Here is a 27,446-nt window from a genome sequence, read left to right as displayed (position 1 = left end):
AAATAATTTTTTTTATTAACTAATGTTCAGCCAATTTTATTCTTTTTTGTTCTTTACTTTCTTGTTAAGTTAAAAATAAAAATTGTTTAAAATTTTTTAAGTTAATTATTAGCAGAGAAAGGGTCCATTTCTAAATGAATCGAATTCAATTCCTAATGTTAGAATTAGTGGGTCACAATTAGTAAACTCTATACCCGCTTCCTTGACTAAATCAAAATCGCCTTGGATAAGAGACTCAGGCCAGGGGACACGCATGATGATATAGGAAACAACACCCGAGCCAGAAATTTAATTAAATTTTACCAAGATTATTGATATATACAAATAAGGTGGATTTTCTGGTGGCTTGGAATTTCATGGTTAAGGGTGATTATGGTTTGACCAGCTACTGTATATGTGTGACGAGTCACTAACGGGTTTGGAAAAGACTATTGTAATCTAACCTATAATCAATGTTTATGTGATGATAAATGTGTGGTGACTTGCACTGAGTTACTGCGACTACAATATTATTATTTCATGTCTGAAAAGTCATTTTTGTTGTTTGGACCTTAATTGGGTTAGCCAAAAACAAAAAGTGTGGAGCCTACTGGATTTAGGGAACAAAGAAACTGTACCAGCCCAAACAAAACAAAATTGAATTTATTTTATTAGTTGATTCTCCAAAACAAAAATGCCATACGCAACCCTCATGTTATTTTATTTTTCTTAAATTTCAGCTCCACAAATTGAAGCTAGAAAGCTCAGAACTATTATATTTTGACTATTTTTTTGTATTTTCTTAGTCCACTAATACTACTTCATGAGTGAATTCATCTTGATTCATTTCCTATTTTCCTTCTTTTATGTTACTGTATGTAAATTAATTCATCGGAAAAAACATAAAATCGTCGATGGATAGCCAAGATACACAACAGCAGAAACATTAATGTCTTCTAAATTAGTCGTAATGCATCTCATTCTGCAATACAAAACATAGTTCATAAATATAATTTTGCTTTTTAATTTTACAGATTTTTTTTTCATTGATTTACTCAACTCTTTAAATTTGAATTGTCAATCATTTACGTTTACTGATCCAATAATTTTATCGTGCTTCATTACTAAAATCACCATGTTTAAATCAATCAAACACTTCATCTTCTTTGTTCAAACATAACACGTGCCACATTATATTGCTCTCATCAGCTTGCCCACCTTAGCCACCAATAAATAAGTATCACCACAGACGTCACCTACAAATAAACAAGTAATTAAAATATTGCAGAGAGAAATACGAAATGAGAATCACTCTTGATCCATATATATAGTGATGGTATCAAGGACAATTGGGAGATAGAAAAAAAATGTTCAAAACAGAGAATAGAGAATTTTAACAAACATTATATATACACTTATTAGTAATTGGTAGGTTCCCGCCAAGGCGCCAACAATTTATTTTAGGGAAAGTCACATTATATTATTGTTCTATTTATAAACTGATCTACTTTTGAGGGACCTAAACTCAACAAGCTTTGCTTGTGGAAGATGCAACTTGTGGAGGATGAATAATCTCATTATTTATTATTGTTATTATCAAAATTGAAGTGGAAATATATAGCTGGTCTTTTTTTTTTGTGTTACAACCAGCTTTAAAATTGGGTTTAAGTACTACTTCCGGCAAGGAACATTTTGACCTAGAAAAGAAGCCATCTGGAATCTGGATTACGTTCTTAGAAATCTAGCATGGGTCTTAAATGAGACTACACAAATCTTTGTCCACCAAATACTATAAATAATAGAGGCCAATAATTCGCGTCTAAAGTATGACATCTACTTCTAATCCTTATGTTTCTTGTCTCTTGGATTGAGATTTGTAAGACCCGGTTAATTAACGGCTAATTAACCCATAAATGAGAATTTATTCTAGAAAGCCAAAAAAATGTTATTTTATGGCTTAATATGATAGAGGAAATTGAGACGAGAATTTCAATACCAATTTTATAGAAATCGGATCAAGATTGGACCGAACGGGCCAAACCGGTCCAACCGGACCCAAAGTGGACCCTTGGCCCAACTAAACTAAAATAAAACCCTAGTTTTCAGCACTCTCTCTCCTCACAACACACTAAACACGCTGAAATGGAGGCTATGGAGGGAAGAACACTCTCTCAAGTTCTCTCCCTTGGTTGATCTTCAAACCACCATAACTTTTGATCTAGAGCTCCGATTGCCACACCATTTACGGCCACGCGTTCACTGCGGAGAGCTCTACAAAACCCATATAATCAATCTTGAGGTAAGCCACGTTTTGCTCTTCGAATTTCCAGCCTTGATTTCGAATTTCATGAGAAAAAATGTTGAGATTTTGGGCTCTTTGATGTTATAGGACCCAACTCTCTTGAAGGAAAAGGTTAATCTTGTCTCCTTGGACCTTGGGTGTGGTAAGATTCTCAACCCTAGTGTAAATTGTTGTTCTATGATGTTTGGGTATTGAGATGTTGTGTATGGATATGATGATTGTGGCTTAGGTTGTGTATATGTGAATATTGGAGCTTGATTGATGATTTTGGAAAGCTTGGAAGAGGGTTTTGTGTGATAAAATCTGTTCTTGGAGGTGTTGATACCTTGAGTGCTTGTGGACAAGTGGTTTGGAAGTGCTCCGGTTGAGCGTGGAAAATCGGCTAAGGTATGGTTTCGGTTTCCCGTATCTAATATGTAATGTGGTAGGAAATACCTAGGCTAGAGGCCCTAAGATAGGCATTGAATTGATGATGTTGTTGAATGATTGAGATATATGATGTGATCATATATGTGATTATGAATATTGATGCCTTGATTGTGAGATATATGAGAAAATACATGTTGTGATATATGCTTGATGAATGATTGAGATTGAATTGATGGGTGGTACCATGTTGATGGTGAGTATGATGATGATTATGTATAATGATGGTTGATTGGAAATGGAATTATTGGAAATTGGGATGAGGAAGGATGTATGACATGATATTGTGTTTGTCCTTTAGCCATTTGATTGAGAAGTGTTAAAATGGTTGGATGTGGTTTTGGAAATTTTGGTAAAGTGTCAATGTGTGAGTTGAGGATGGCTTGTTGTTGATTTTGGTACATTTTGAATGATTTCAAAGAAAATGGTTGAAATTGGAATGTTTTGATTGATTTTGAAAAGAGTTGAAAGTGGCTTGTTTTGAAACTGGCACTTTGTGGTTTTGTATGAAAACATGGTTTTTGGACATATTTTGACGGGACATAACCTGGACTACGGATCTCTGATTTGTGCCAAATCTGTTTAGAAATGAAATTGGATTCGGGATATCCATGCCGTTCAAAGAACGGGTGAAATTTAAAATGAGAGAGTTATGACCGTCGGAAGATTGGGGGTTGAATCTGTGAATTCTGCAGCTTTTAACTTAGAAAATTTTTAGCAGAATAACCCTCCGCGCGTAGGCGCACTTGGCGCGTGCGCGCCATTCTTCCAGGAAGCACCATCCACGCGTGCGCGTGGTGTGCGCGGGCGCGTCGATACGCTGCGCCATATGCCCAGCTATTTTCCAGAGAGTTGTGCCAGAATTGTGCCAGTTTTGTGCCTGGGCGCAAGAGCACCCATGCGTACGCGTGGCTGACGCTTGCGCGCCGTTTGGATATTTTTCAACCCGCGCGTTCGCGCGTATGACGCTTGCGCGTCAATGAGTTTTTGGCCATCCGCGCGTGTGCGTGGAGTGCGCGTACGCGTGGCCCTGTTTTCATCCCAAAGTTAATTTTTGAGTTTTAAAAGCCAAATTTCATACTTCTAAGCCTCCGATCTCACCACTTATATCTTAAATCATTATGATATGCCTAGCATGAGGAAAAGGGCTAGTGAATGTGGTAACTTGCGAGTGAAGCAAGGGAAAAATGAATGATCAATGAGGATCAAAGATGATTATGTGAGATGCGGAGAATGGCGGTGGAAGTGCTTGTTGTGCCATGGGCCGAAGGGCCGTAATTGTTAATGAATTGGCTGGTTATGGATTTAACCGTAAGCCGGATGGCTAGATTATTGCCGTGTTACGGCGGAGCCATGATTATGGCTAAGTATAAATGCATATATGCTGTTGAATGAATTGTGAATGTTTGCACTTCCACCATCGGAGATGAGGGTTTCCCTGGGAAGAAGCAGTGGCTAGCCACCACGTGCTCCAGGTTGAGACTCAAAGCTCTTTTGAACCTATATCGTAAGTGTGGCGGGGCACTGTGAAAGGCCCGGATGAGCTCGCCCCCGTAAATATTCACCAGTGAGGGTGATGGATATGGATCATGATTATGATCAAGTTTATGATGAGTATAACTCGAGTTGGGGATGCGCGACAGAGGAACAGTCCAATGGTTAGCTACCAGGACTTGTCGGGTTGGCTCTATAACCGACAGATGATATCATCAGCCACTAGGGACAGGCATGCATCATAAGCATACTACATGAATTGTTTGAGATTGCCTATTTGACTGCATATTACTTGCTAATTGTCTAAATGTCTTATCTGTTCCTATTTGTAAATCTCTTGTCTGATATAACTGTGTTTGCTATATTATACTCCTGCTGGTGGTTGGGAGGTCTGAAGGAATTGGAAAGGGAAGTATTAGTTAGACTGAAGAATCTTTAGTCAGTTGCCACTTATGGTTTAGCTTGTTTATAAGCTTTGATATTATTTGGAGGAAGTTCTAGGATTTGCCTTTGGCTTTCCTCTATTATTATGTATTATATATGTGGAAGCTGTTACTGTGCTGGGGACCTCTGGTTCTCACCCATGCGGATTTTGTGGTTTTCAGATGCAGGACGCGAGGCTTCTCATTGAGGCATGCTGGAAACTTCTGGATTAGCGAAGATCCTTTGTTCTCGGGACTCTGTTTTGGGTTATATATCTTGTTTAGATACTTTTATCTCCATTAAATAATACAAACTGTGATGACTCCTCTTATAGGAGGTTTTGGAGAATAGATTTCTGTATTTGTGTCCCTTTGGGTTTCCTTTGGGGTTTTCCTTATTTTATTATATGTACATATTGCTATGCTCGGACCGGTTATCTTCGCGGCCGGATTTTGAGTCTTGATATTCCTGTTTTTGACACTCCTTTGTATATATATGATCTCGCGTTAGCTTATCCCTGTTTGTTACGTTATCGATCGGAGTGTTGCGCTTTCGAGTTACGGTTTTTGTTTACCCCTTTTTTCTACGAAGGCTCCTAGTTATAATCAATTATTCATACTACTAAACGTACTAAATTTTGGTTTTAGAGGTCGTAATACCTTGCCATCTCTGAATTATGACTTAAGCATAAGACTCTGTATGGTAGGGTGTTACAAGATTAACTTAAGCGTCGAAACTCTTTATAAGTACTCTTACCAACTGGTTCAAGGACCAAGATTCAACAAAAATTTCCGTCTCGCTCATGAAGAGTTCATCCAGATAACCCTTACTAAACATCTTACAAGTTCTCACACATTAGCTTTAATTTTCTTAAAACATGGATCCCATACTGCTTGTAAAATGATATCATATTTCTTGATGATGAAGAATCAGAGAGGAAAGGCAGAGAATTGACATTGTGTCAAGTTGTTCACATTGATCAGAATATGAAAAGTATGGCAAGTTAAGTTTTTTTAGTTATCATTTGAAATTCATAATGAAAAAATCAAAAGATTACTTTTTTATTGATAAGCGAAGAAAAGTAGCACAAGATGTAAATGGTAAAAGAGTACCTTTAGTGTAATTAGGAGTTGGTGATTGTTCTGGTATAGTTAGTCACAGGTGTTATTATAATTCATATCTACAAACTGATTATTATCTTGATAATAATGCCGAAAGAATGATGGTTGTGTTTGTTGGGGGGATTAGAATAAATTTTTGTGAATGTCCTTTGTTAGTGATTCATGTTTGTTTAGAGAAAAAATGAGTATTATGATTTAGAGTTAATGTATTTTGCCGATTTTGTTTTCTCCCCATTTGGGTTGAGAGTTTAATTTCATACAAAATATCAAAAAAAAAAAAAAAAAAAAAAAAGTTCCACTAGTTAGCGCATTGTACAATATATACCAATAATTATGAGTTAGTTAAATAATAGAAAAACATAAAATCGCCTCATGCGACCGCTCTAACAATTAAGTTCTTATTAACTTTTTGTCCTTTTCATTTCATTTCTACACTATATTTCAATTTCATTTGCTTGTGAATAAATAACTTTTGATAGATTATGAGGTAAATAATGTTGTTACGAAAATTTATTGAATCGGTCAATTTAATCATATTAGTTGCGAATCGATCACTTGTTAAAATTGTTCATGCTAAAAAAAAAGTTGCTAAAAATCAATAAAAAAAATATAATAGATAAACTGATCAAATCGATATTCATTTTAATAATATAAACCAATTTTAAAAGGTTAATTAAAATAAAAGAAAATTATTTTTAAGAACATATTTTATATAAATATATTATTTAATGACTTTTAAGTATTTAATTTTACAAGTTTAATGACAATTGTGAAAAATCTTATTAAGTAGTTCATCATTATTCAGAACTTTGATTTTACCAATTTATAGTTGAATTGAAATATTTTACTGTATAAATCAATTGTGAAAAATTTCTTAAAATTGGAAATTAATTTGATATTTCAAGAATAAAAGTAAATATTGATATTCATTCACAAAATTTTATGATTTAGATCTAGCCCTCTAATTCTCGTAAAAATTAAATCAATCATCTCATTTAAGCCTCTTCTTCTGTTATATATAATGTGGTATTTAGTGTTTTATAATCAACGAACATACAAATTAGAAAGTCAACAATTTCTTTATTAACGCTACAAATTTTAAATCAAATTTCGTAAAATTAAATCGAAGAATGTAAATTCTAAATACACATTTTAGATTAAATGGAAAGAAAGAATTAAAAAGGAAAAGAAAAGAAATATTTCTAAGAGATATAGCAACAATGAAAAACCATGACTACTGATAATAACATAAACACGCCCTTACACTTGTAGGAAAGCATTTTCAATGTAACACCAAAACAATCATTATAATAATAGAATTATCAATTATTTATCAAGTTATTCCGAATTTATCTTTTCCTATTATTTCTGCAACTTCTTGTGTAGGATACATGCACCATGCGCCTGTAATTTGTTCGAGTTTGTTATTAGCTGAACAATTATTTGAGCCAGGTAAACCCATAGTGTGGCAATCGGTTTCTCAGAAATTGAATATCTTGCAGAATTGTTTTAATTTCTCCTAATGAACCTTGAGATTTTATTGCATGAATGAATTGTTGGCTGTCTCTGTTCTTCCCATTCCTAGATTTTCTACTACTATAAATGTTTGTCTAATTGCATTTGCCTCAGTTGCTAAACTAGAGTGAACTTTAATTTTTTTGAAGAATCCGAACTCTAATTTTCCTTTTTTTTTGGTGACTGAACTCTAATTTTCCTTTAACATTCTTGAATATTACATCAATTGCCGCATCTCCAGTTTTTTTTTGTCAAAGGCGGCATCAACATTAGCTTTAAGTCAATTTATAGGAGGTGGTTTACTTGTTGAGTGCTATCTTTTTTGAGTTCTTTAGTTACTGTCTTTTTCTGTTTTGTTGCTTCTTTGTGAATTCTCTTTGTTAATTCAACTCTTATGATAGTGTTTTTGGTGTAAAATCTGAAATTTTTAAAGATTATATTATGAACCAGTTTTAATTTATTTTATTTGTTCAAAATTTTATTTTCAGAAATTATTTTATTAAAGGTAATCAAATCAAGTTTTGATAAATTGAATTTTAAATTAATTAGGACTTATAATTTTTTATAATAATGGGATATTTTCTTATTTAAAATTTAAAGTTTTAGTAATTGAAAAAAATGCCTTTAGCTTTAAGTTTCGTTCTTAAAGACTCTTATGATATGTAAGTAGGTAATACAGGGTATGCTCATAATATCTTTGCCATTAGCAATATCATGACTTAAATATGATATTCTGATAATAAAAGTGTTACATTATGGTATTAAAGCAATCATTTTTGTGGAACCTGAGAAATTAATTGACTATACTTCATTGCATACTCTAAATGCCTGTTATGCATTAGGTCTTGTCAAGGAAGTAGGAATTAGAGTTTTATGCGCATGACCGCCTTTCGATTAATGCTATTGTCTTACCTTTGCATAATTCGTGGTATTAAGTTTGGCTAACTTAATATTGTTGAATTGCGTATATGTGGATGCTATTAGATTGTCGAAAACAACTTAGAAATGTTAAAAAGCTAGTGATGATAGTTTGAGCACGTGAGAAATCAAAGGAAGTTGAAATTAGAAAACTATACTTGCATGAATGCTAAGTTATCTAGACGCAATTATGAATTGTTTGATAAATTGTTGTGTTGGTTGAAATGATTATTTGTATGATTGATTGTTTGATTTTGTATGAGTCTTTGATTCTCGGAAGAACTAGTTGCTTGATGTACATATGGATTTTGAGAATTCTAAGGGTTTGCTACCTAAAGTAGTGATGGTGAGATTAGAACCAATGTGACTCGTTTGAAAGAGCTCAAATTGAGTTAAGATGAAATTTGTTATATGATAAATCTTTCTAAGATTTTGTGTTGTTGGTACTTTGTTGTAAAACACGTCCTTAATCAATTAGGAGATAAGCGGTTTGACATATTATCGGGTACTCGGATAACCTTAGTGCCTAGCCATGATGAGGGCGTAGACCCCTTTGAAGAAAGTTCTTATTTAGATGAAAATGAGTTGGATAAGAACCTTTATGATTCATGATGATGCTGATATAAGATTTAAAGAAAATTGATAACGACAATCTGTAAATAGAGAATTGTGGAGTACTAAAAATTTTTCTTAAATTAATAAATTGATCAGTGATCATTAAGGTCAGGAAGAGTTCAGAGAGGATAATTATAAGAGTGTGATATTCAAGAATTATGAGATAAAGTTTCATTCAAGTTTCTTATTAGGTGTCGGATTGGTAGGACCAATATTTTACGAATTTTTATGGTTAGAGTAATAAGGATTATGAAATTAAGAGGCATAATTAAATTTGCATGACTTGCTGATGAACTTAATTGAGTTGGATTGTATTATATAAACCTGAATTCTGTGAAACATTTATTAAATTATTTTGGATTTTTTTCTAAATAAATAATAAAAAAATCAACACATGTTAAAGAAGTGTTAATAAGGGTACATGTAAACAGGCATCTCTTTCTTTTTTATATACATGCATTGTATGTGATTAAGTTTAGCACAGGATCACTACACTAAATTAGATGAATAACTATACTTATTTTATGACCCTTACTTAAACGGTCATTATTAAATAAAATGGTGATACTTCTTTATATAATTTTTTTAGCGTTACTAAAAATTTAAGTGTCCTAGTAATAAGAAACATAACAATTTATTCTTTTGCTTCTTTTTCTTCTTATTTTCTATTTTCCAAAACCCTAACTGATTTAATTGGTCATGTAGCAATTGGAGTTGAGATTAGACGAGAAGAGATGAGAAGGTAACAATGGTGTTCGTGCTCTTCGCGGTTCACGTTCTTCGTGGTTCAGCTTTCTTCGTCGTTCAGTCCTACTACTGCAGAGATGAGATGAAAGATGGCGTTCGCAGATTTGAATATGAATCTCTAGAAAGTTAGCATTTGTCATTCGCCACCTCTGAGCTAGTCTCCGATCAGCTCTCTTTTTCTCTTTTGTGCCTCTCTCCGCCATTGCTCTGTTTTTGCTTCAAATCTGCTCTCTGCTCCGATCCCCCAGTCTCCGTCACTGCCTCTGAACTCTCCCACCTTTGGTCAATTCTCTCCACTGATATGCTCTCGTCTAGTTTCTGTGCCTCTCTCAAGATCTTGTTTTCTGATTAATCGATTATTGATGACTTGATGTGTTAACATATATGGATTCAACTTTTTAAATTTCTTTATTCATCGATCTATTTTACTAGATTAGCTTTGATATTGCCTCTTTATGAGATGTAAATTCAATGTGTGATTAAATTCAGCAGGAGCTCTTTAATCTCTGGGCTCTTTTCGGTAACCATTTCTTCTCTTTCAACTATAATATTCAACATGTTCGATGAAATGCTTCAACCAAAGTTGTTTGATTTTTTTTCTTTGCCTTCTCTTATTTCTATTGCTATTGCAGTACAAGTTTGACATTAAAAATGCTCTTATCATTAGGTTTTATTATAGTCTCCGCTTTGATGTTTTACTTTTGTTCATATTATATTGTGAATTAGCTCTTCAATTGAGTATTTAACAATGCTTTTAGTTGGCTCTAAGTTTATATTGTGGATTAGTCATAGGTAGAATTTGTGGTTTCAATCTAATCTCGTAACCAACTTCAGAGTTGCCGCTCTGGTTTTGTGCAATGCAAAATTTATCATAATATATGATGTTCTTCTTTGAGTTAGCTTTTGTGTGTGTTTCTTGTTTCAAGAACAAAGGCACAGATTTTTCCATGTGTCTAATATATCTTTGGTCATTTCATATGATTTGTGATTGCACTACTTTTGCTTTGCACTACGTTAGGCATCTGAATTCTGAAGAGGGATGGATAGATATTTGCATGGACCAAGGCCTTGAAGAATCTAAAGGAGAAGGGTGTGATTAATCCAACAGGAAGAGAAAGGAAACTTCCTTTGAAGGTAATAATCATGTATTTATTCAATTGCATATAAATAATGTGGCATATTTTTCTCTTACGGTATTAGGATATATGATCTTGAATTCTCTGATTTCTTTTTTCTGCACTTAACATGTTCGATGAAATGCTTCAACTAGATTTCTTTGAATTCTCCCTTTATTATTTCTTCTCTTGATTTCTTTGATGTTTTTGTGCCTTGATGACATCATGAATCGGTTAGTCATCTTCCTGAATTATGCAAATTGCTATACTAGAAATGGAAAAGCTAATTAGCTGAACTTTAGTCTTAGATTTCATCTCTCTATCTTATGTCCATCCTTATAAAACCTGGTAGTTTTGTTTTTGTGCACCTATAAACTTGATGTGAGCTTGATGACTAATTTATAGCAAAAGCTAAAAGCAAAAGACCACCATCACTACTAGTATAAAAATTCCATCTCTTACTAACTTTCTTGTGTTCATATTGACTTAGGTGTCTAACTTCTATATTATAGGAAATAAATTAATGTAGCATATGTGTCATGAGACAGAAATGAAATTGCTAATATATATATGAGATTTTCAATTCTCCATTGCTAATATATTTCACATCGCGAGACTACTGCTGTTGCTATTTTTACTAGTGCTTTCTTTCTCTTTAATACCAGTTTTGGACCAGAATTAGTGTTTTTCAATGTTGGACCAGGATCAGGAAGGATAGAACTAAGACATCTGCTATTGGGATCTTGGACCGTCAAATTTAATTAAAGCATTTCCCATATATATATATATATATATATATATATATATATATACTTTGACTTTTTTATGATAAGGATTTATTTTTAAGAATCAAAACTTTTCTAACTATTAAAATTACTTTTCAAACCTTATTATTATTCCACAAGAGTCTAGCAAATTTTTCCACAAGAGTTTAGCAGTTGATAACTATCTTAGAGATTATAGAGATATTGTGAAGAAAAGATTAAGAAGCCGAACAAGGGATACTATTGACATAGATAAAAAGGTTCATAGAGAATTTGTTGATTGGTTCTCTAATCATGTAAGAGAAATTTCACTTATTTCATTTTCTATTTTTGCAATATGTCTATGACTAACACAAACATGTTAATGTGCTTTTAGATTTGTACTAATCTCAACAAACTTCCTGATGTAGATAAAGACATTCTTATCAGTCTTTCTCAAGGACCATATGACCAAGCAAGAAAGTTCTCTTCATATGATGTTAACGGATATAGATTTTGAACTTTGGCAAGGGATAATGGATTAAAAACTCAGAATAGCGGAGTCTTTGGTACATTTGGAACAAGAAGTTACTCAAGTAGTAAAGATACCCGAATGAACTTTGGTGCTGTACCTTATTATAGAAAGTTGGTAGACATCATTGAGCTTTTCTACAATGGCTTTACAGTTCTCTTGTTTAAATGTCAATGGGCAAACACAACTAGTCCTAGAGGAATCAAAAAGGACAATTTGGATTTTTTATCTGTGAACTTTACAAGGCTCATACATACTGGTGAACATGAAGATGACGAGCCATATATTAAAGCTTCTGAAGCCCAGATGGTATATTATGTGGATGATGAGAAGGAAAAAGGATGGTGCATACCAATTCACTTGAAGCCAAGAGATTTATATAACATGGGTGGAGATAATATGGGTGAAGATGACGAAATTGCAGTATCCAATGATAATTATCCACCACAAGACTTAGAGTCTCTTTTTCCAGATGAAAATACAAATATAAAATTAGCGAGAATAGTTGTAGATGATGATCTTCCAATAATCAATGAAAACTATGATGAGAATGAGGATATGCTTGTGTAAAAGACATTGAAGTTTTTCAGAAGTTACTAAATACATTTTCAGAGCATTCAAATATTTTTCTTGTTTGGCAATTATGAGGATCTAGAATTATTCTTGTATGTTAGATGACATTGCTTCATTTGAATGCCTAGATTCCTCCTTTGTTTGGATTAAATTGCCTTTATCTTGTAAGGAAGAGAAAGAGCTTTCAAAGTGCTCCTTGTTCTTCTCTGTTTAGTTTATAATATAGCGGGCAACTGGGCCTGCACTTTTACAGAATTTATTCTAGATTGCAGGTGATTCCGAGAAGTTGATAAAGGTGTTATTTGAGCTTACAAGACACCATGTCCCCCTCAACCATATTTCTTGATGAAATTGATGCAATCATTAGTCAACGCGTTGAAGCACGCAGTGAACATGAAGCAAGTAAACGACTAAAAACTGAACTACTCATACAGGTGATGCTTTCTTCTTAAACTAAATATATTTCATAATCACCAGCTTAATGATAGTAACATGATTTGTATTGAAAACACTTTATATGTTAGCTGTCCTTGGATAAAAATCAACTATGATAAGGTCGGTCTTTGAGCAAATCCTTACTCTAACTCTTTCTTTTCTTCTCCAGATGACGTAAATCAATCTATAATTATAAGGTCGGTCTTCTTTTATGAGCAAGTTATCATTATTGGTTTAATCTTAAGTTTTATCTTCTTGTTACTTGTGCAAGTAATGCTTAAAGAATACTGGTTTTAAGTCTTACACAAGATTAAAAGGGTTGCACAGTAACTCCATGCTTTTACTGCTCTAGAAAAGTATTTATTTAATTTCGACAAGATTTCAAATTTTGTTCAGATTAAAATGATACTTGATCAGCAAGAAACTGTTTAGTACTAAACTTGATTTAAATTTGGTGGCTGCAGGCTTGTAATAGCCATTCAGTAACATATGTCCCATTATATGACACACTTGGTATGTTTTTCACTCCTTTTCTCATTGATTTTTAGATGCTTTTTATTATTCCAAGCATTTCCCTAATGATTCTTGAGGTACCTAAGAACAGGTCCAAATGCAGTGGAGTTTATCATAAACCATGCTCAAGTTTCAATAGCATTTGTACAGGAAAACAATATTCCTTCTGTGAGTTCTACTTCCTGAGTTTGGATTTGAGTTAGTTCTTCAATTTGTTGGAGATGATTAACTGTTTTTGTATTTCACAGATTTTGTCTTGTCTTGGTCAGTGTTCTTCAAATCTTATAAGTTTGTCAAATGATTATACTTTCTTTCAGTTTTTGAACTTCTGTTATATTAAGGTTAATCTTTCCTTCTTCTCAATGCTAATCAACTTCTACAATCTAATAATGTAGCTATTGTGAGTTTTGGTAATGTTTCGACTGTGCAAAAGAAGGAAGCTGAGGAACATGGTACATCCTGCTTCTCTTGGGAAGAGTTTCTCCAGTTGGTAGGAAACAAAGCTTGATTTTTAATTTCATATTCATGTTTAAAAGCAAAAACTTTGAACCACTTTGATTTGTTTAATCCTGTATATTTTGCTCTGCATGCAGGGGACCTACCACCAAAAAAGAAGACTGACATTTGCACATTCATGTACACAAGTGGAACCACAGGCAAACTGAAAGGTGTCATAATTAAGAATGAGGCTTTCATAGCGAAGTTTTGTCTATTGATCAGATACTTCATTTAACAGACAAAGCAGTAAGATAGCAATCTTCTTGAATGTTCACAAGTTTCATACCACACTTTGTCCTGTTTCGAATTTTCTCTACTCATAATATATACTACTTGCTGCAGGCAAGCGAAGATGATGTGTACTTCTCTTTTCTTCCTCTTGCTCATGTCTATGACCAGAGAATGGAGACCTATTCCATTTAGAGGGGAGCCTCAATTGGATTCTGGCAAGGCGTAATATTCGGATTCAGTTTTCATCATTAGTATTTTGCTCTTTCTTGTATATGTCTCATTTTGATGCTTTGTTCCATGTTAATTGTTTCAGGATGTAAGGTACTTAATAGAGGATGTTCAGGTGTTGAAGCTAACTATATTTTGTGGCGTTCCTAGAGTTTTTGACCGTGTTTATGCTGGTAGAGAGACATTACTTTTGTCCTACTGCTACCTTAGCTCATAAATGTCTTAGTTATAACTAATGACTTGTTCCTGAAGGTATCAACAGCAAAATTTCATCCGGAGGAGCATTCGAAAGTGCATTGTTTTAGTATGCATATAATTAGTACGTTTTACCACTCTATTTTAGACCCTTAATTTCCAATATCATGCAAAGTAATTAGTCTAGATTCTGATGACAGCAAGTTAGGATACTTAGATAAGGGTCTTCCACAAGACAAAGCAGCACCATTTTTTGATAGGCTTGTATTTGATAAGGTAACTGCACTTTACTGTGATTTCTGTTGGTGAAATTTGACCTGAAAATTGGATTGATGTTTTCTTTTATGACAGATAAAACAAGGCTTAGGTGGAAGAGTTCGGCTTCTATTATCCGGCGCTACTTCTATTTATTTATGTCACATGCTGTTTAAAATCTCTATTAAATCATAAGAATGTTTCCTAGATTGAGATGCAATTCTATACTCATTTATTTTGCAGAAAGCGGCAACTAAGAGAATGGATATGCAAGCATCAAAAGAATTCCTTGCTGAACTCAAGGTTCTAACACACGTCCATCACTTGAACTTGGTATGAATGAATTTTTGCTTCATCTTATTCAAATTTGATCTGATTAGTCTTCTTTTTCTTTTATCTTCGACGAATTTGATCTGTTTATCTTCTTTTCCTATTAAAATAGAATGTGGGCTAGGCTATTATCTTTGACGAATCAACCCAGCTTTTTGGGCAACAAGTGTTACAAGATAACATCGAAGAAGAACCACTAAACCAGCTACTACATGGAGAATTTCCAGATGACACCTTGGTTAAGAAAGAAATTAACAGCATTTAACAATATGCTTCCTAAATGTTATTGTCATTCCTTCATACCCCTTCACTATGCTATATGCATTTAATTTTTAGTAGTATATATGAGATTTTTTCTTCTCTTTTTTTTGAGCCCCTCCACTCCATAAAATGGCTGGGGAAAAATTAGCCTCACATTGTTGTTATTTTTGTAAAACTTGTGGGATTGAATTTGAATTTGTTGAAATACAATGTCATTTTTGGAGAATTCAACTTTTGATAATAGAAATCTTTGATGTTGGAGAGATTATGACAGTTTAAAATAGTCACTAAATACAGGAAAAAATTGTCACAGGAATGAGTAATTTAGTAACGGCTTTAAATCGAAAAACTGTCACTAAAAATATTGTGACGGTTTAAATAGTCACTAAATATGTCTAAAAACTGTCATAAAAATTAGTAATTTAATGAAGGTTTTAAATCGTCGCTAAATATTCTGATGGTTTAAAATAGTCATGAACTATAAGAAAAAACTGTCACAGAATTTAGTAATTTAACGACAATTTTAAAACGTCGCGAAATATAGTACAAAAAACACCTTTACAAGTGTTACAAATTAGTGACGGTTTTATATTTTAAAAACCGTTACAAACAATTTAGCGACACTCCTTACCAACGGTGGTCCAAAACCGTCACTATGGCAGCTGGCGACGCTCAAATCTGTGACGCTTTTTTTAACCGTCGCAAAATCATTTAGTGACAATTAAAACCGTCACCAAGCATTAAAAAAACCGTCGCCAAAATGCTGTTTTGTTGTAGTGCGATGTGGAATCATTTATAGGAAAACATGTAACGAATTACTTCTAATCTTATAGGTGTAGTATCTGCCAATAGAACACAAAGTTATATCTCTATTTTTTTTTATTTCACCCATTTCATCTGGTAGGCTTAAACCCATTAAGAAACCATATCTGGTAGTTGTAGTTAATTATTTTTTAACCTTATGTTTTGGTAATAATACTCATAAGTTCCTCGCATGTAATTTTTTTAATCGTCAGCAATGCATTAAAACATAATGTATTAAAATACACTAGAATTACTTTTTATTTCATGTATTATTCTAATCACAGTTCACTCTTTTTTTCCTCTCAGACATAGCACTATAATATAGCCCGAGGACATTTCCTTACTTTGTTAGTTATGCCTGATAATCTATTATATCTATTATATTTATTATATATTACTAATTTTACAATTAAAATATATTATATATCACTCTATAATTAAAATCAAATCTTTTTTTTTAAATTAATAAGTTCTCTCATTCTCCCTCTCTATTTTTCTATCTCTTATTCTTTAATCCTATTCTAACTCTCTTTTATATTATTATCAATGACTAATTAATAATTATAAATTTAACAATTAAATTATATCACATGACATTTTCTAGTTATAATTAAAATTAAAATTAACATACAACTATATTATAATACTAATTTAACAACCAAAATATATTATATGACATTTTCTCATTAAAATTAAGATGAAATATTTTTTTTTTCAAAACTAATAAACTTTCTTTCTTCATCTTCTTATCTACCTCTCTCTATTTCTCTATTTCTCTCTATCCTTTTCACTCTAGAGAATGTCATGTGGTACAATTTGATTGTTAAATTTATAATTACTAATTAGTCATTGATAATAATGATATAAAAGAGAGCTAAAGTGTGGTGAAAGAATGAGTAGAGATAGAAAAAGGGAGAGATAGGATGAGAGAATTAATTAATTTTGGAGAAAAAAATTGATTTCAATTGCAATGAAAGAGTGATATGTGGCACATTTTGGTTGTAAAATTAGTAATATATAATAGAATTAAAATTAAAATTAAAATACAACTATATTATAATACTAATTTAACAACCAAAATATATTATGACATTCTCTCATTCAAATTAAGATTAAATATTTTCTTCCAAAACTAATAAATTTTTTTTCGTCATCCTCTTGTCTACCTTTCTCCCCTTTTCTATTCTCTTTATTCTTTCCACTCTATATATAACTTATTATTTATATTATTAATTTGACAAACCAAAATATGTCATGAGATATTTTTTCATTACAATTAAAAAATATTTCATAATATTATTCACATAAAAAATATATTATTATTATTGTATGCATACTTTTTTAATTTTTATTTAGTTTCAAATTTTTATTTCTTATCTTTTTAATTTATATTTTTACTTCTCTACCTTTAAATATTTATTACATATAGTTTAGAAAAAATACTAATATTGTGATTAATAATTAAAATCAAAATTTAATTGTTTCAGAAAAAATATTTTAAATTAATTTTATAATTATTAATATAATTTTTTTATACTAATATCTAACTATATTTTCATATATAGAGAGAGAAATTTTTTTTTAAAATAATCAGAATGAAAATTATTTATTTTTATTTGTGCCATAAATTTAATACTTAATCAAATATAAAAATATAAATATTAAATTCTTTTAAATTTTAAATAATGAACGTTAAAATTAATTTTTGTAAAAGATTAAACTCTTTTACATGAAAATAATAATTAAAAATTGATTATTTAATTTTTTTTATCTGGAGACTCTAGTCTTTTTAAATAAAAAAACTTTCGTCTTTTATGATTTTTTTATAAAAGTTGTTTGATTTTATAAATTTTTTTGTCATAATTGATAACATCAAAACAAAATTAATAAAATTTTAAAAAATTTATATTTCTGTAATATTATTTCAGACAAAAAAAAAGCTAGTGATTCTCTAATATCCTCATCTCCAAATTGCACGAGCTGATCCTCCTCCTTCAATCCTTCACTTCTGTCGTGATTAGTAGTAGCGGCTGATGTTGCCATGTTATGGCGAAGGTCTCACATGGAACGTAACTAACAAGAAGTCACGAATTAGAATTATTGTGCATACTTTAACAGGACACAAGAAAATCCTAAAGGGGACAAATTTTTTCTTTTATCAAAATATATTGTCAAATTATCACTATTTTTAAATTATTTGTATATGTGTTATTTTTTCTGTTTGACTATTATATATTATCCCCCTTTTTCCAACTGGCTTTAAGAAAAGTAGTTCTTAAATTCATTAACTTTGCTCAAAACTAATTAAGAAAAAGAAAAGAATTGACAGACCTAGATAGCTAAAGCCAACAAGCTTAACCAAACACATAAATGTAGTGGTAGAATCAGAAATTTTATATGAGAAAAGTCAAACTAAATATAAAATAAATTAGAACATAATATAATAAAATAATATTAACAAATTATAATTTATAGTATATATGTCAAGTCAATAATTATATTATATAAGAGTTACATTCAACAATATATTTTGACTTTTTAGTATTTTTAGACTTCTTTAGTAATATTTTATATAATTGAAATAATCAATGATCATATTTAACGTAAATTTTAAAAATGGTTTTTTTAATATATATACAATAATATAATTTGTTAAAAATTTGTGTTTTATCTTTGTTTAAAAAATTTTACTTTAATAGTCTTCATTGCTGAAAAATTACATTCAGTTGTTGTCATATGAAGAAAATATATTTAAATATTTTCTTACGAAAATTACATCAAAAAACATGAAAGAATAAAATTTTATTAAAAATAAATTATAATTTTAATTTGTTTTTGGATATTTTAAATTTTTAAATAGACTAAATTATTGTTCTTATTTAACCGATGTTTATTATAAATTTATTATATATTCATACATGATACAGTTATTATTATTATTATTATTATTATTATTATTATTATTATTATTATTATTATTATTAAACACTAGTCGCTATTGAAAGATAATGAAACCCCATAGGCCATAGATCCGCCCGCCACTGCTTAAATCAATACATAAATGAAACATGATGGTGTATACATTACAATTAACATGGAATAAAGCCAGTAGATCCAAACTAATATTATTACTATTATTATTATCACCTCAACCACACAAAACTCTACTACATTAAAATTCTTCATGGGTTTTCTAAGTCATCAAACTCATACCGATTCCTTCTTGTTTATTACTACTTTGTTCATATTTGTTAGCATCCATTTGTGTTTGAGCTCCGCGAATGACACAATCACATCAAACACATCCATTGAAGACAATCACACAATAACCTCAAACAACACTAACTTCAAGCTCGGATTCTTCAGCCCTCCAAACTCAACCAATCGTTACGTTGCAATATGGTACCTCTCTGACTCCAACATCGTATGGATAGCAAACAGAGAGCAAGCCGTGAAAGATTCTTCAGGGGTTATCAAGATTCACAAGGATGGAAACCTCGTAGTAATGGATGGAAGAAACTATATAGTTTGGTCAACAAACCTCACATTCTCAACTAAATATGTCACCAATATCTCAAGTGCTCAGCTTCAAGATAAGGGTAACCTTGTTCTTAGGGATGACAACACTGGAGAAACGGTTTGGGACAGTTTCACCCACCCTGCGGATGCAGCCATGCCAATGATGAAAATCACGGCGAACAAGTTCACAGGCAAGAAAATGGAGTATGTTTCTTGGAAATCCCCTACAGATCCTTCTTCTGGAGACTACTCCGTTAGCATGGAGCGGTTGGCCGCTCCGGAACTTTTCTTATGGTACAAGAAAACTAGGCCGTATTACCGAACCGGTCCGTGGAACGGTCGGACTTTCCTCGGCTCTCCGACGATGCTAACAGAGTATCTCTATGGGTGGCGTCTGGACCACGATCCAGATGGAACCAATTATCTAACGTATAATTTCGCTGATCCAGATGCATTTGCTATTGTCTGGATTACTTATGATGGAAAACTTAGGATGGCAAAATTCTTGAACCAGAAGAATTTCGCGACGATTGATATTTCTCCAAAAGACTGTGATTTTTACGGCGCTTGTGGGCCATTCGGAAACTGTGATCCATCTAGCAAACCGATTTGTAGCTGTTTTGAAGGGTTTGAGCCAAGGAATGTGCAAGAATGGAGTAAGAAAAATTGGACTAGTGGTTGTGTGAGGAAGAAAGAGGCACAGCTTCAGTGTGATAGGTTGAAGAATTTGAACAATAATAGTAATAATGGAGTTGATGAAGTGCAACAAGATGGGTTTAAGGTGTTTAATAATATGAAAGTGCCGGATTTCGCTGAGAGATCTGATGATGACCTAGACAATTGCAGAACGAGTTGTTTGGCAAATTGTTCTTGTTTGGCTTATGCTTATGATTCTTATATTGGATGCATGTTTTGGATTACAGACTTGATTGATTTGGAACAATTCTCAATTGGTGGAGTTGATCTCTTCCTTCGTGTCCCTCATTCTCAACTTGGTATGTTTTTTCATTTTATCTCTTTGAATTTTTTAATCGTTGTGACAAATAATTATCTAAATTTTGATGCAATACAAATTAAAAGTGTGCTAATGTTTCGGTTCTTTGAAGTGGTTCAAATCAGCTCAAACTAGACTAGTTTAATTTTATATCAATCAAACATTTAAACTTTATAGTCCAGTGGCTAAAATAATAACAAAGATGTCGATTATATTATATTGAGAGATGTTATTTGAATACAGAATATTGAAGTTAGAACAGTCAGATTTAATTGATCAGTGATAATTGATAAAGTGATTATTAACACAGAATAGTCTGAATATTAGAATTTGAAGTTACAATAAAATTATAAATACTTAGCTGATAAAGTGAGTATTAGCACGCCATACAAATATTTCTTAAATGTTATAAATAGTAATAATTATGAATCCAAAAATTAAACTAGACATAATATTCTAACGAAAACCTGAACTCTTTTAATATCTTTTTTATAATCTTATCTCTGTACATATCATTGAGTTGCCTTAGCTTTACAGTAGGGATCGAAGTTGATATATATGAACTTGTCTTGACTCTCAGATCCTTCTGTATATATGCTGAATACCTTGCACTTGCAGCTACAGGTAACAAGGGAAGAAGAGTAAACAAGTCATTAATCATTGCCATTATTGCTGGGGCGATAGGAATAGTTGCCTTAGCAATTTGTGCATACATTACATGGCAAAAATGGACCGCCAAACAAGCTCGTAAGTAACCCTACCCACTTTTCATCTAAAACAGCTAAACATTTAATTTCTCATTTAATACATATGGTTCCAGGTTCCACATTTTTTAGATCATTCAAAGAGTCTTGACCCAATGTAGAGCGACAAAGACTTTTGATAACGGTAGTGTATATAAAGAGTGGCTAGGAATAGTCAGCCATTATCCAATATAGTGAGGCAGTGAGTATTGACTACTGACTGCAACTTCTTATGACGACTTACGACTTACGACTTACGAGTAGACTATGTATATACATATCTTTGTCCTCCTGACGGGTATATATACTTACTAACTTTTTAATGCGATTTAATGATAAGTAGAAATAATGTTATTTTATTTTATTTATAATCGAATATATCAATATTACAATTAAAAAAAATTATTCTTATCAGTTATCACCATCATTTATATAATGTATTCGTGTTAAGTTTTATACTTTTGTTTTGAGAAATGTATGTTAATAAGTTATTTTTTATTAATGTTAGCTAATATTTTAAATTGATATTTTATTTTTATATTATTAAAATTTAAAATTTATAATTTAAAATTTAACATAAAATATTTTTAATAATTAAATATTAATTAAAAATAATAAATTTTGTTGGTGACATATATAACCTTTCTCTTTTGTTTGGTTATATTTGTTACTAATAAAAGACTTGGCGCGGCAAAAATACTTTCGGTGATGTTTACTTTTGTCCATTATGACTTTCTGATGATATTGAGAAATAATTTTCTGTTATATAACTACTAGTCAAAAAATATTAAGAGTAAAGACCCAATTTGTTTTTTATCTATTTTTAAAATAATAAAATAATTAAAAAATACTTCGATATTATCATTATTATTTTAGGACAATACAAAATTTTTCTTAAAAAATTTGTCAAATAATAACAAAATTTAGTTTTTAAAATTAGATTGATTTATAATTTACGAAAATTTTAAACTCCACAAAATTCTTTTCAATAATAGAGCCAATTATCATTACTATTATTATCACTTTTCTCATCACTATTATCATAATTTCTATTTCTATATTTTTACTTTTCAATCATACTTTGTCATCGTTATATATTTTCTTTATCCCCAACACTAACACTAATATCAACATCATAAACATCAACATTCCCTTTTTTTATTTCTTGTGAGATGTTATTTTTCTTTTGGAAAAATCTATATACTGTAATTATTTTTTTTCTTGCGAGATCACTTCTAGCAATAATCCTTCTTTACTTAATCATTAATAGTGAATGAATTTTTTAAAAATAAACTTAATAATAATTTGTAATAATTTAAAATCCCTATAAAATCAATTTTCATTACTACTTGACAAATTTTTTTTAACAAAGTATTTATATTGTCTAAAATTAATAATGTTAGGAGTCAAAATATTTATTTTTTTAAAACAAAAATCGCATTGTTTTTCAAAAAAAAAAAGGACAGGAACTAAGTTAGATCATTACTCCTATATTAATCCTAAATTTGATTTTTTACTTTAAACATCTTTTGTTTGACTATTTTTAGTAGAATAGAAAAGATATTGTGAATTAGTAAGTAACAACTTATTAATCCACTTAACTATGTTAGGTGCATATCAGAATCAGCTATTAAAATTAGTTATTAATATAAAATATATATTAAAAATTAGTTAAAGAGCATATATATGTATTCATACATAAATAAATATATAATGATTGATTTTAATAATTGACTTTGATTAACAAATAGCATTCTTTTGATCCACTGGTATATAAAACATGTAGTTGAAATTCTTTAAGAGAATGTGAGAATCCAACTTTAAACAAACATGAATAAAGTAAAATAAAATAAAAAATTAGAAACACCCTTCAACTTCATGTTTCCAATAAAATTTCATTGGAGAAAGAAGCATATTCATCAATTTTGTTTCTGTGTGCAGTGTAGATTTCATTAATTTTTTAGTCCAAGAATGTATGTTTTTCTTTCTTACAAAAGAAAGTTTCAGGAACTCTGTCTCAAAAAAAGACTACTGTTGGAGAACAAAATCAAATGAAACTCGACGAACTACCGTTGTTCGAATTTCAAAAGCTTGCAACTGCTACAAACAACTTTCATGCTGAAAACATGCTCGGGAAAGGAGGTTTTGGTCCGGTATATAAGGTAATAATTCACCCTAAGATATGTCAATAATTCTTCACATTATGCTACAAAAATCAGTATGTATGAACATTTTTAACTATCGTTTAGGGCCATTTGGAAGATGGACAAGAAATTGCAGTGAAAAGATTGTCCAAAGCGTCTGGACAAGGGCTGGAAGAATTTATGAATGAAGTAGTGGTTATATCGAAACTTCAACATCGCAATCTTGTTAGACTTCTTGGTTGTTGCGTCGAACCCGACGAACAAATGTTGGTCTATGAGTTCATGCCAAACAAAAGTTTGGATGCCTTTCTCTTTGGTTGGTTCATCCATCCTTCTTAGTTTTATACTCTTTGGTCTTGTGTCATCCATTTTCCCTTCGACTTAATTAAGCATAGCTTTTATCTGTCATTATTATGTAGATCCACAACGAAGAAAAGTCTTAGATTGGAAAAAACGTTTCAACATAATTGAAGGGATAGCTCGTGGTATACTTTATCTTCACAGAGATTCAAGACTTAGAATCATACACAGAGATCTCAAAGCAAGCAATATCTTGTTGGATGATGCAATGAATCCAAAAATATCAGATTTTGGTTTAGCTAGAATTTTTAGAGGAGATGAAGATCACGAAGCTAGTACAAAAAAAGTTATTGGAACGTAGTATGAAATCCTTTTTAATTCAACATAATTAACTTTATGTCTTGAGTCGTTCAATAATAACTAGTTAGTCAATTAGTTAGTTATTGTATTTTGTTTTTTGGATGTAGCGGTTACATGCCACCTGAATATGCAATGGAAGGATTATTTTCAGAAAAATCAGATGTCTACAGCTTTGGTGTTTTGTTACTAGAGATTGTCAGTGGACGAAAAAACACCAGCTTTTATAACCATCGGCAATCATTAAGCCTTGTGGGATATGTAAGTCATTGTTCCTCTACCACTTTTTAGTGACAAACAGTTTCAATTTCATTTATTATACTCATATTAACAAAGTTTTGTTGGTGTTTTTCAAGGCATGGAAGCTATGGAATGAAAATAACGTCATATCATTAATAGATCCAGAGATTATGGATCCAATCTTTGAGAAAAATATTTTGAGGTGCATACACATTGGACTTTTATGTGTGCAAGAATTGACAAAAGAAAGACCAACTATATCCACTGTGGTTTTGATGTTAATAAGTGAGATTACACATCTTCCTCCACCAGGACAAGTTGCATTTGTCCACAAACAAAATCTTTACAATTCAGAATCCTCTCAGAAAAGTCACCCATCCACCAGATCAAACAACAATTTAACTCTTACTGAAATAGAAGGAAGATAATAATATGTGAAAATTGAATTCTTGAGATTTCAAGCTGAATATTGTTCTTTTTATTTTCTTTTTTGTGTAACTATTAATGATGAGAATGTTGAAGTTTTACATTAGCACTTAGCAATACAAAAAATGTCGTCAGATATTGTCGGATTTACTAACAGAATAAATTCGACAGTATAAACTTCACCGGTAATTATTTTCTAGCAGATTTTTTCGTCTATCACTAATTACGAACGAATTTAGCGGCAGATATAAATTTTTAATTGACAAAATTTTAGATTGTTACCGTCGAATTTTTTTCCGGTAAATTCGACAGTAATATATTATTTATTATTAATAATTAAATTAATAGTCATTGACGGATTTAACCAACAATAAATCCGATGATAAACTTAAATTTTAATTTTTTTAAAAACTTATTTAAAAATTTAACATATAATTTTAAATATTTAAATTTAATAATTTTTAAACTAACAAAATTCAAAGTTTTAATGACATCATACTTAAACTAATAAAATTCTATATATATATAACAAAATTCAAAGTTAAACCATGTCAATTATCGGGTACCAAAATTTTTTAGTGTTATATATCAAGTTTCAGAGACTAGTTTATATATAAACACTATTAACGTTAAACCACACCTCCCCTTTCTTAGGCTCTGAAAATTCTTCTTGAGCCACCAACGGAACCCCACTTTTTTCTTAAAAAATATCAAATACAAAAGTTGCAATGAGAATGGAATAATCCACAGGCATATAATATAATGTTAAAAGATTTATTTAGTGATTAGGATATAAAAAAGTATAGGTAGACAATGAGAATATTAAACAATGTGAATAATGGATATGTCGGATGTTCAATTCAATAGGTATGCAGATGATTATGCTGATTATTTTTAATTGGATGGTTATTTCTTTTGATTCAATTTACTCATGTATAGTTAATAATGGCTGGATGTTTAATTCACTAGATGTGCAGATGATTATCCTAATGTTAAGGTTTAGGAGGTAATTTGAACTGGAGTGTTATTTTACTTTATTAGATCGATTCTAAAGTCTATTAATCACATTATTTAAAAAAATCATTATCTACCTAATAAAACCGTTATGATATTACAACATAGAGTAAACTATAATATACAGTATGACCCATTAAATATAGTTACTTCTAAGCTTACTCCCTTTCCAATTTTTTGAGATCATTAAAGTCCCGTGTATGTTGTTTTAAAGTTGAAAGTTCTGCTTTATTAATCAAATGCACAATAAACACTAGACGGCAAAAACTGAAACTTCAAATGTATAATAACTGATAGATCAAACAATTAACTTTTTCAATGACAAAAATATATTTTACTCAACAATATGCCACCATCAACAAAGCACATGAATTATATTTATTTTCCTTAATCTTGTAGTTAACATACACAATTTGAATTATACCAACTACCAAAGTTACCATAGTGTTCATTTATTAGAACTATATCTTGGTTTAATAAAGATATCACTCAAAGTATATTAACTAATGGTCATTATCGAGTGAGAACGCAAATCATATGCAGACCAATCTGCAATGCCAACACACTCAATCCCTCAATTCCTTCTAAAATACACAAAATGCAAATTCCAATCCATCAAAACATTTCTATCCAAAAAAAGACAAGGTATTTTTCCTCAAGTTCAAAATGGAAATAAATTTCACAAAATGGAAAAAAATTAGAAAAAAATATACAAACAAGCACACAGAAACTGAAATAGTAAACTGAACCTTTACTTATTTTTATGAAGCTGACTTTTCTTGATCCCCACAAACAATCACAAAAAATGAACCTTTATTTATTTTTACTGTAAATTTCTGCAATACACACGCACAAATTAAATTAAATTAATAAAATAAACAAATAGAGATATAAACTCCGAAAATTAACAATTTCAAAAAAATTTCAAACAACTAAACAAACCCTAAACCCCAAATGTTGAGAAAAAAATCAAAAGAAACTAACCAGAGAAAGAGAAGACCGATTGGAGGAGGCCGTAACGGTGCAGGACGTGACAATGTTGAGGCGGCGACAATGGTTGAGTGGCAATGACTGATGCGTGAGCATCATTAGTGTCTTTTCTATGTGATTTATAGGATACTTTGTTGATTTATTAGAGGATTTTAGTGAATTATACCCTAGTGGATGCTACTTTGAGTTTTTGTGGCTGTTTGTTGTTTTCAGAAAGCATTCGAATGAAGATTTGGTGAAAAATTCATAAAGAAGCAAAGGAGGACTCATGCGTACACATCATGCATGCGTATGCATCACTAGTGCAATAAGGGACTTCATGCATACGCATCTATTACGCGTACGCACGACTGTGCAAGCTCAACAAGACCAATTCTTCTCTGGACACGTGGCACTAAACGCCACAATTCGGCGTTTAGCGTCGAGTACCTCGTAAATCTTGCAAGGCTTACTGGACAATTGGCGT

The 27,446-nt window shown here is 31.2% G+C and overlaps 1 protein-coding gene and 2 long non-coding RNA genes across 11 annotated transcripts; all 3 read left to right on the top strand.

The window, feature by feature from the left end:
• The first annotated feature begins 1,805 nt into the window (after positions 1-1,805).
• Positions 1,806-5,138, top strand: LOC140177332 (uncharacterized). The gene is made up of 4 exons (XR_011869160.1): positions 1,806-2,278; positions 2,369-2,423; positions 2,511-2,668; positions 4,807-5,138. It is a non-coding gene; the product is annotated as an uncharacterized lncRNA (long non-coding RNA).
• A 4,259-nt stretch (positions 5,139-9,397) lies between these two features.
• On the top strand, positions 9,398-15,664 carry LOC112727689 (uncharacterized). 9 transcript variants are annotated; one of them, XR_011868711.1, is made up of 10 exons: positions 9,398-10,674; positions 11,830-12,937; positions 13,108-13,135; positions 13,403-13,619; positions 13,847-13,941; positions 14,045-14,195; positions 14,292-14,402; positions 14,494-14,581; positions 14,661-15,191; positions 15,301-15,664. It is a non-coding gene; the product is annotated as an uncharacterized lncRNA (long non-coding RNA). The 9 variants fall into 9 exon arrangements; XR_011868713.1 differs by having other exon boundaries at positions 14,292-14,581; positions 14,661-14,727; positions 14,804-15,191; XR_011868714.1 differs by having other exon boundaries at positions 14,292-14,727; positions 14,804-14,879; positions 14,955-15,191.
• Positions 15,665-19,308: 3,644 nt separating this feature from the next.
• LOC112729310 (G-type lectin S-receptor-like serine/threonine-protein kinase At1g11300) lies at positions 19,309-25,079 on the top strand. Its single transcript, XM_025779571.2, has 7 exons — positions 19,309-20,767; positions 21,385-21,513; positions 23,517-23,671; positions 23,759-23,969; positions 24,073-24,313; positions 24,421-24,571; positions 24,667-25,079. The coding sequence occupies exons 1-7, from the start codon at positions 19,438-19,440 to the stop codon at positions 24,976-24,978; spliced, it is 2,529 nt and encodes an 842-aa protein (XP_025635356.1). The 5' UTR covers positions 19,309-19,437; the 3' UTR covers positions 24,979-25,079.
• The last annotated feature ends 2,367 nt before the right edge of the window (positions 25,080-27,446 follow it).

This window comes from Arachis hypogaea, chromosome 12, assembly GCF_003086295.3.
Source record: "Arachis hypogaea cultivar Tifrunner chromosome 12, arahy.Tifrunner.gnm2.J5K5, whole genome shotgun sequence".
In the NCBI taxonomy this organism is placed as follows: domain Eukaryota; kingdom Viridiplantae; phylum Streptophyta; class Magnoliopsida; order Fabales; family Fabaceae; genus Arachis; species Arachis hypogaea.
This window is presented reverse-complemented; position numbering and strand designations above follow the sequence as displayed.

Coding starts and splice junctions, on each gene's coding strand:
- LOC112729310 (XM_025779571.2), top strand. CDS start 19,438: ATGGGTTTTCTAAGTCATCAAACTCATACCGATTCCTTCTTGTTTATT. Junction 21,514..23,516: donor ATGGACCGCCAAACAAGCTC/GTAAGTAACCCT, acceptor AGAAAGTTTCAG/GAACTCTGTCTCAAAAAAAG. Junction 24,572..24,666: donor CATTAAGCCTTGTGGGATAT/GTAAGTCATTGT, acceptor GTGTTTTTCAAG/GCATGGAAGCTATGGAATGA.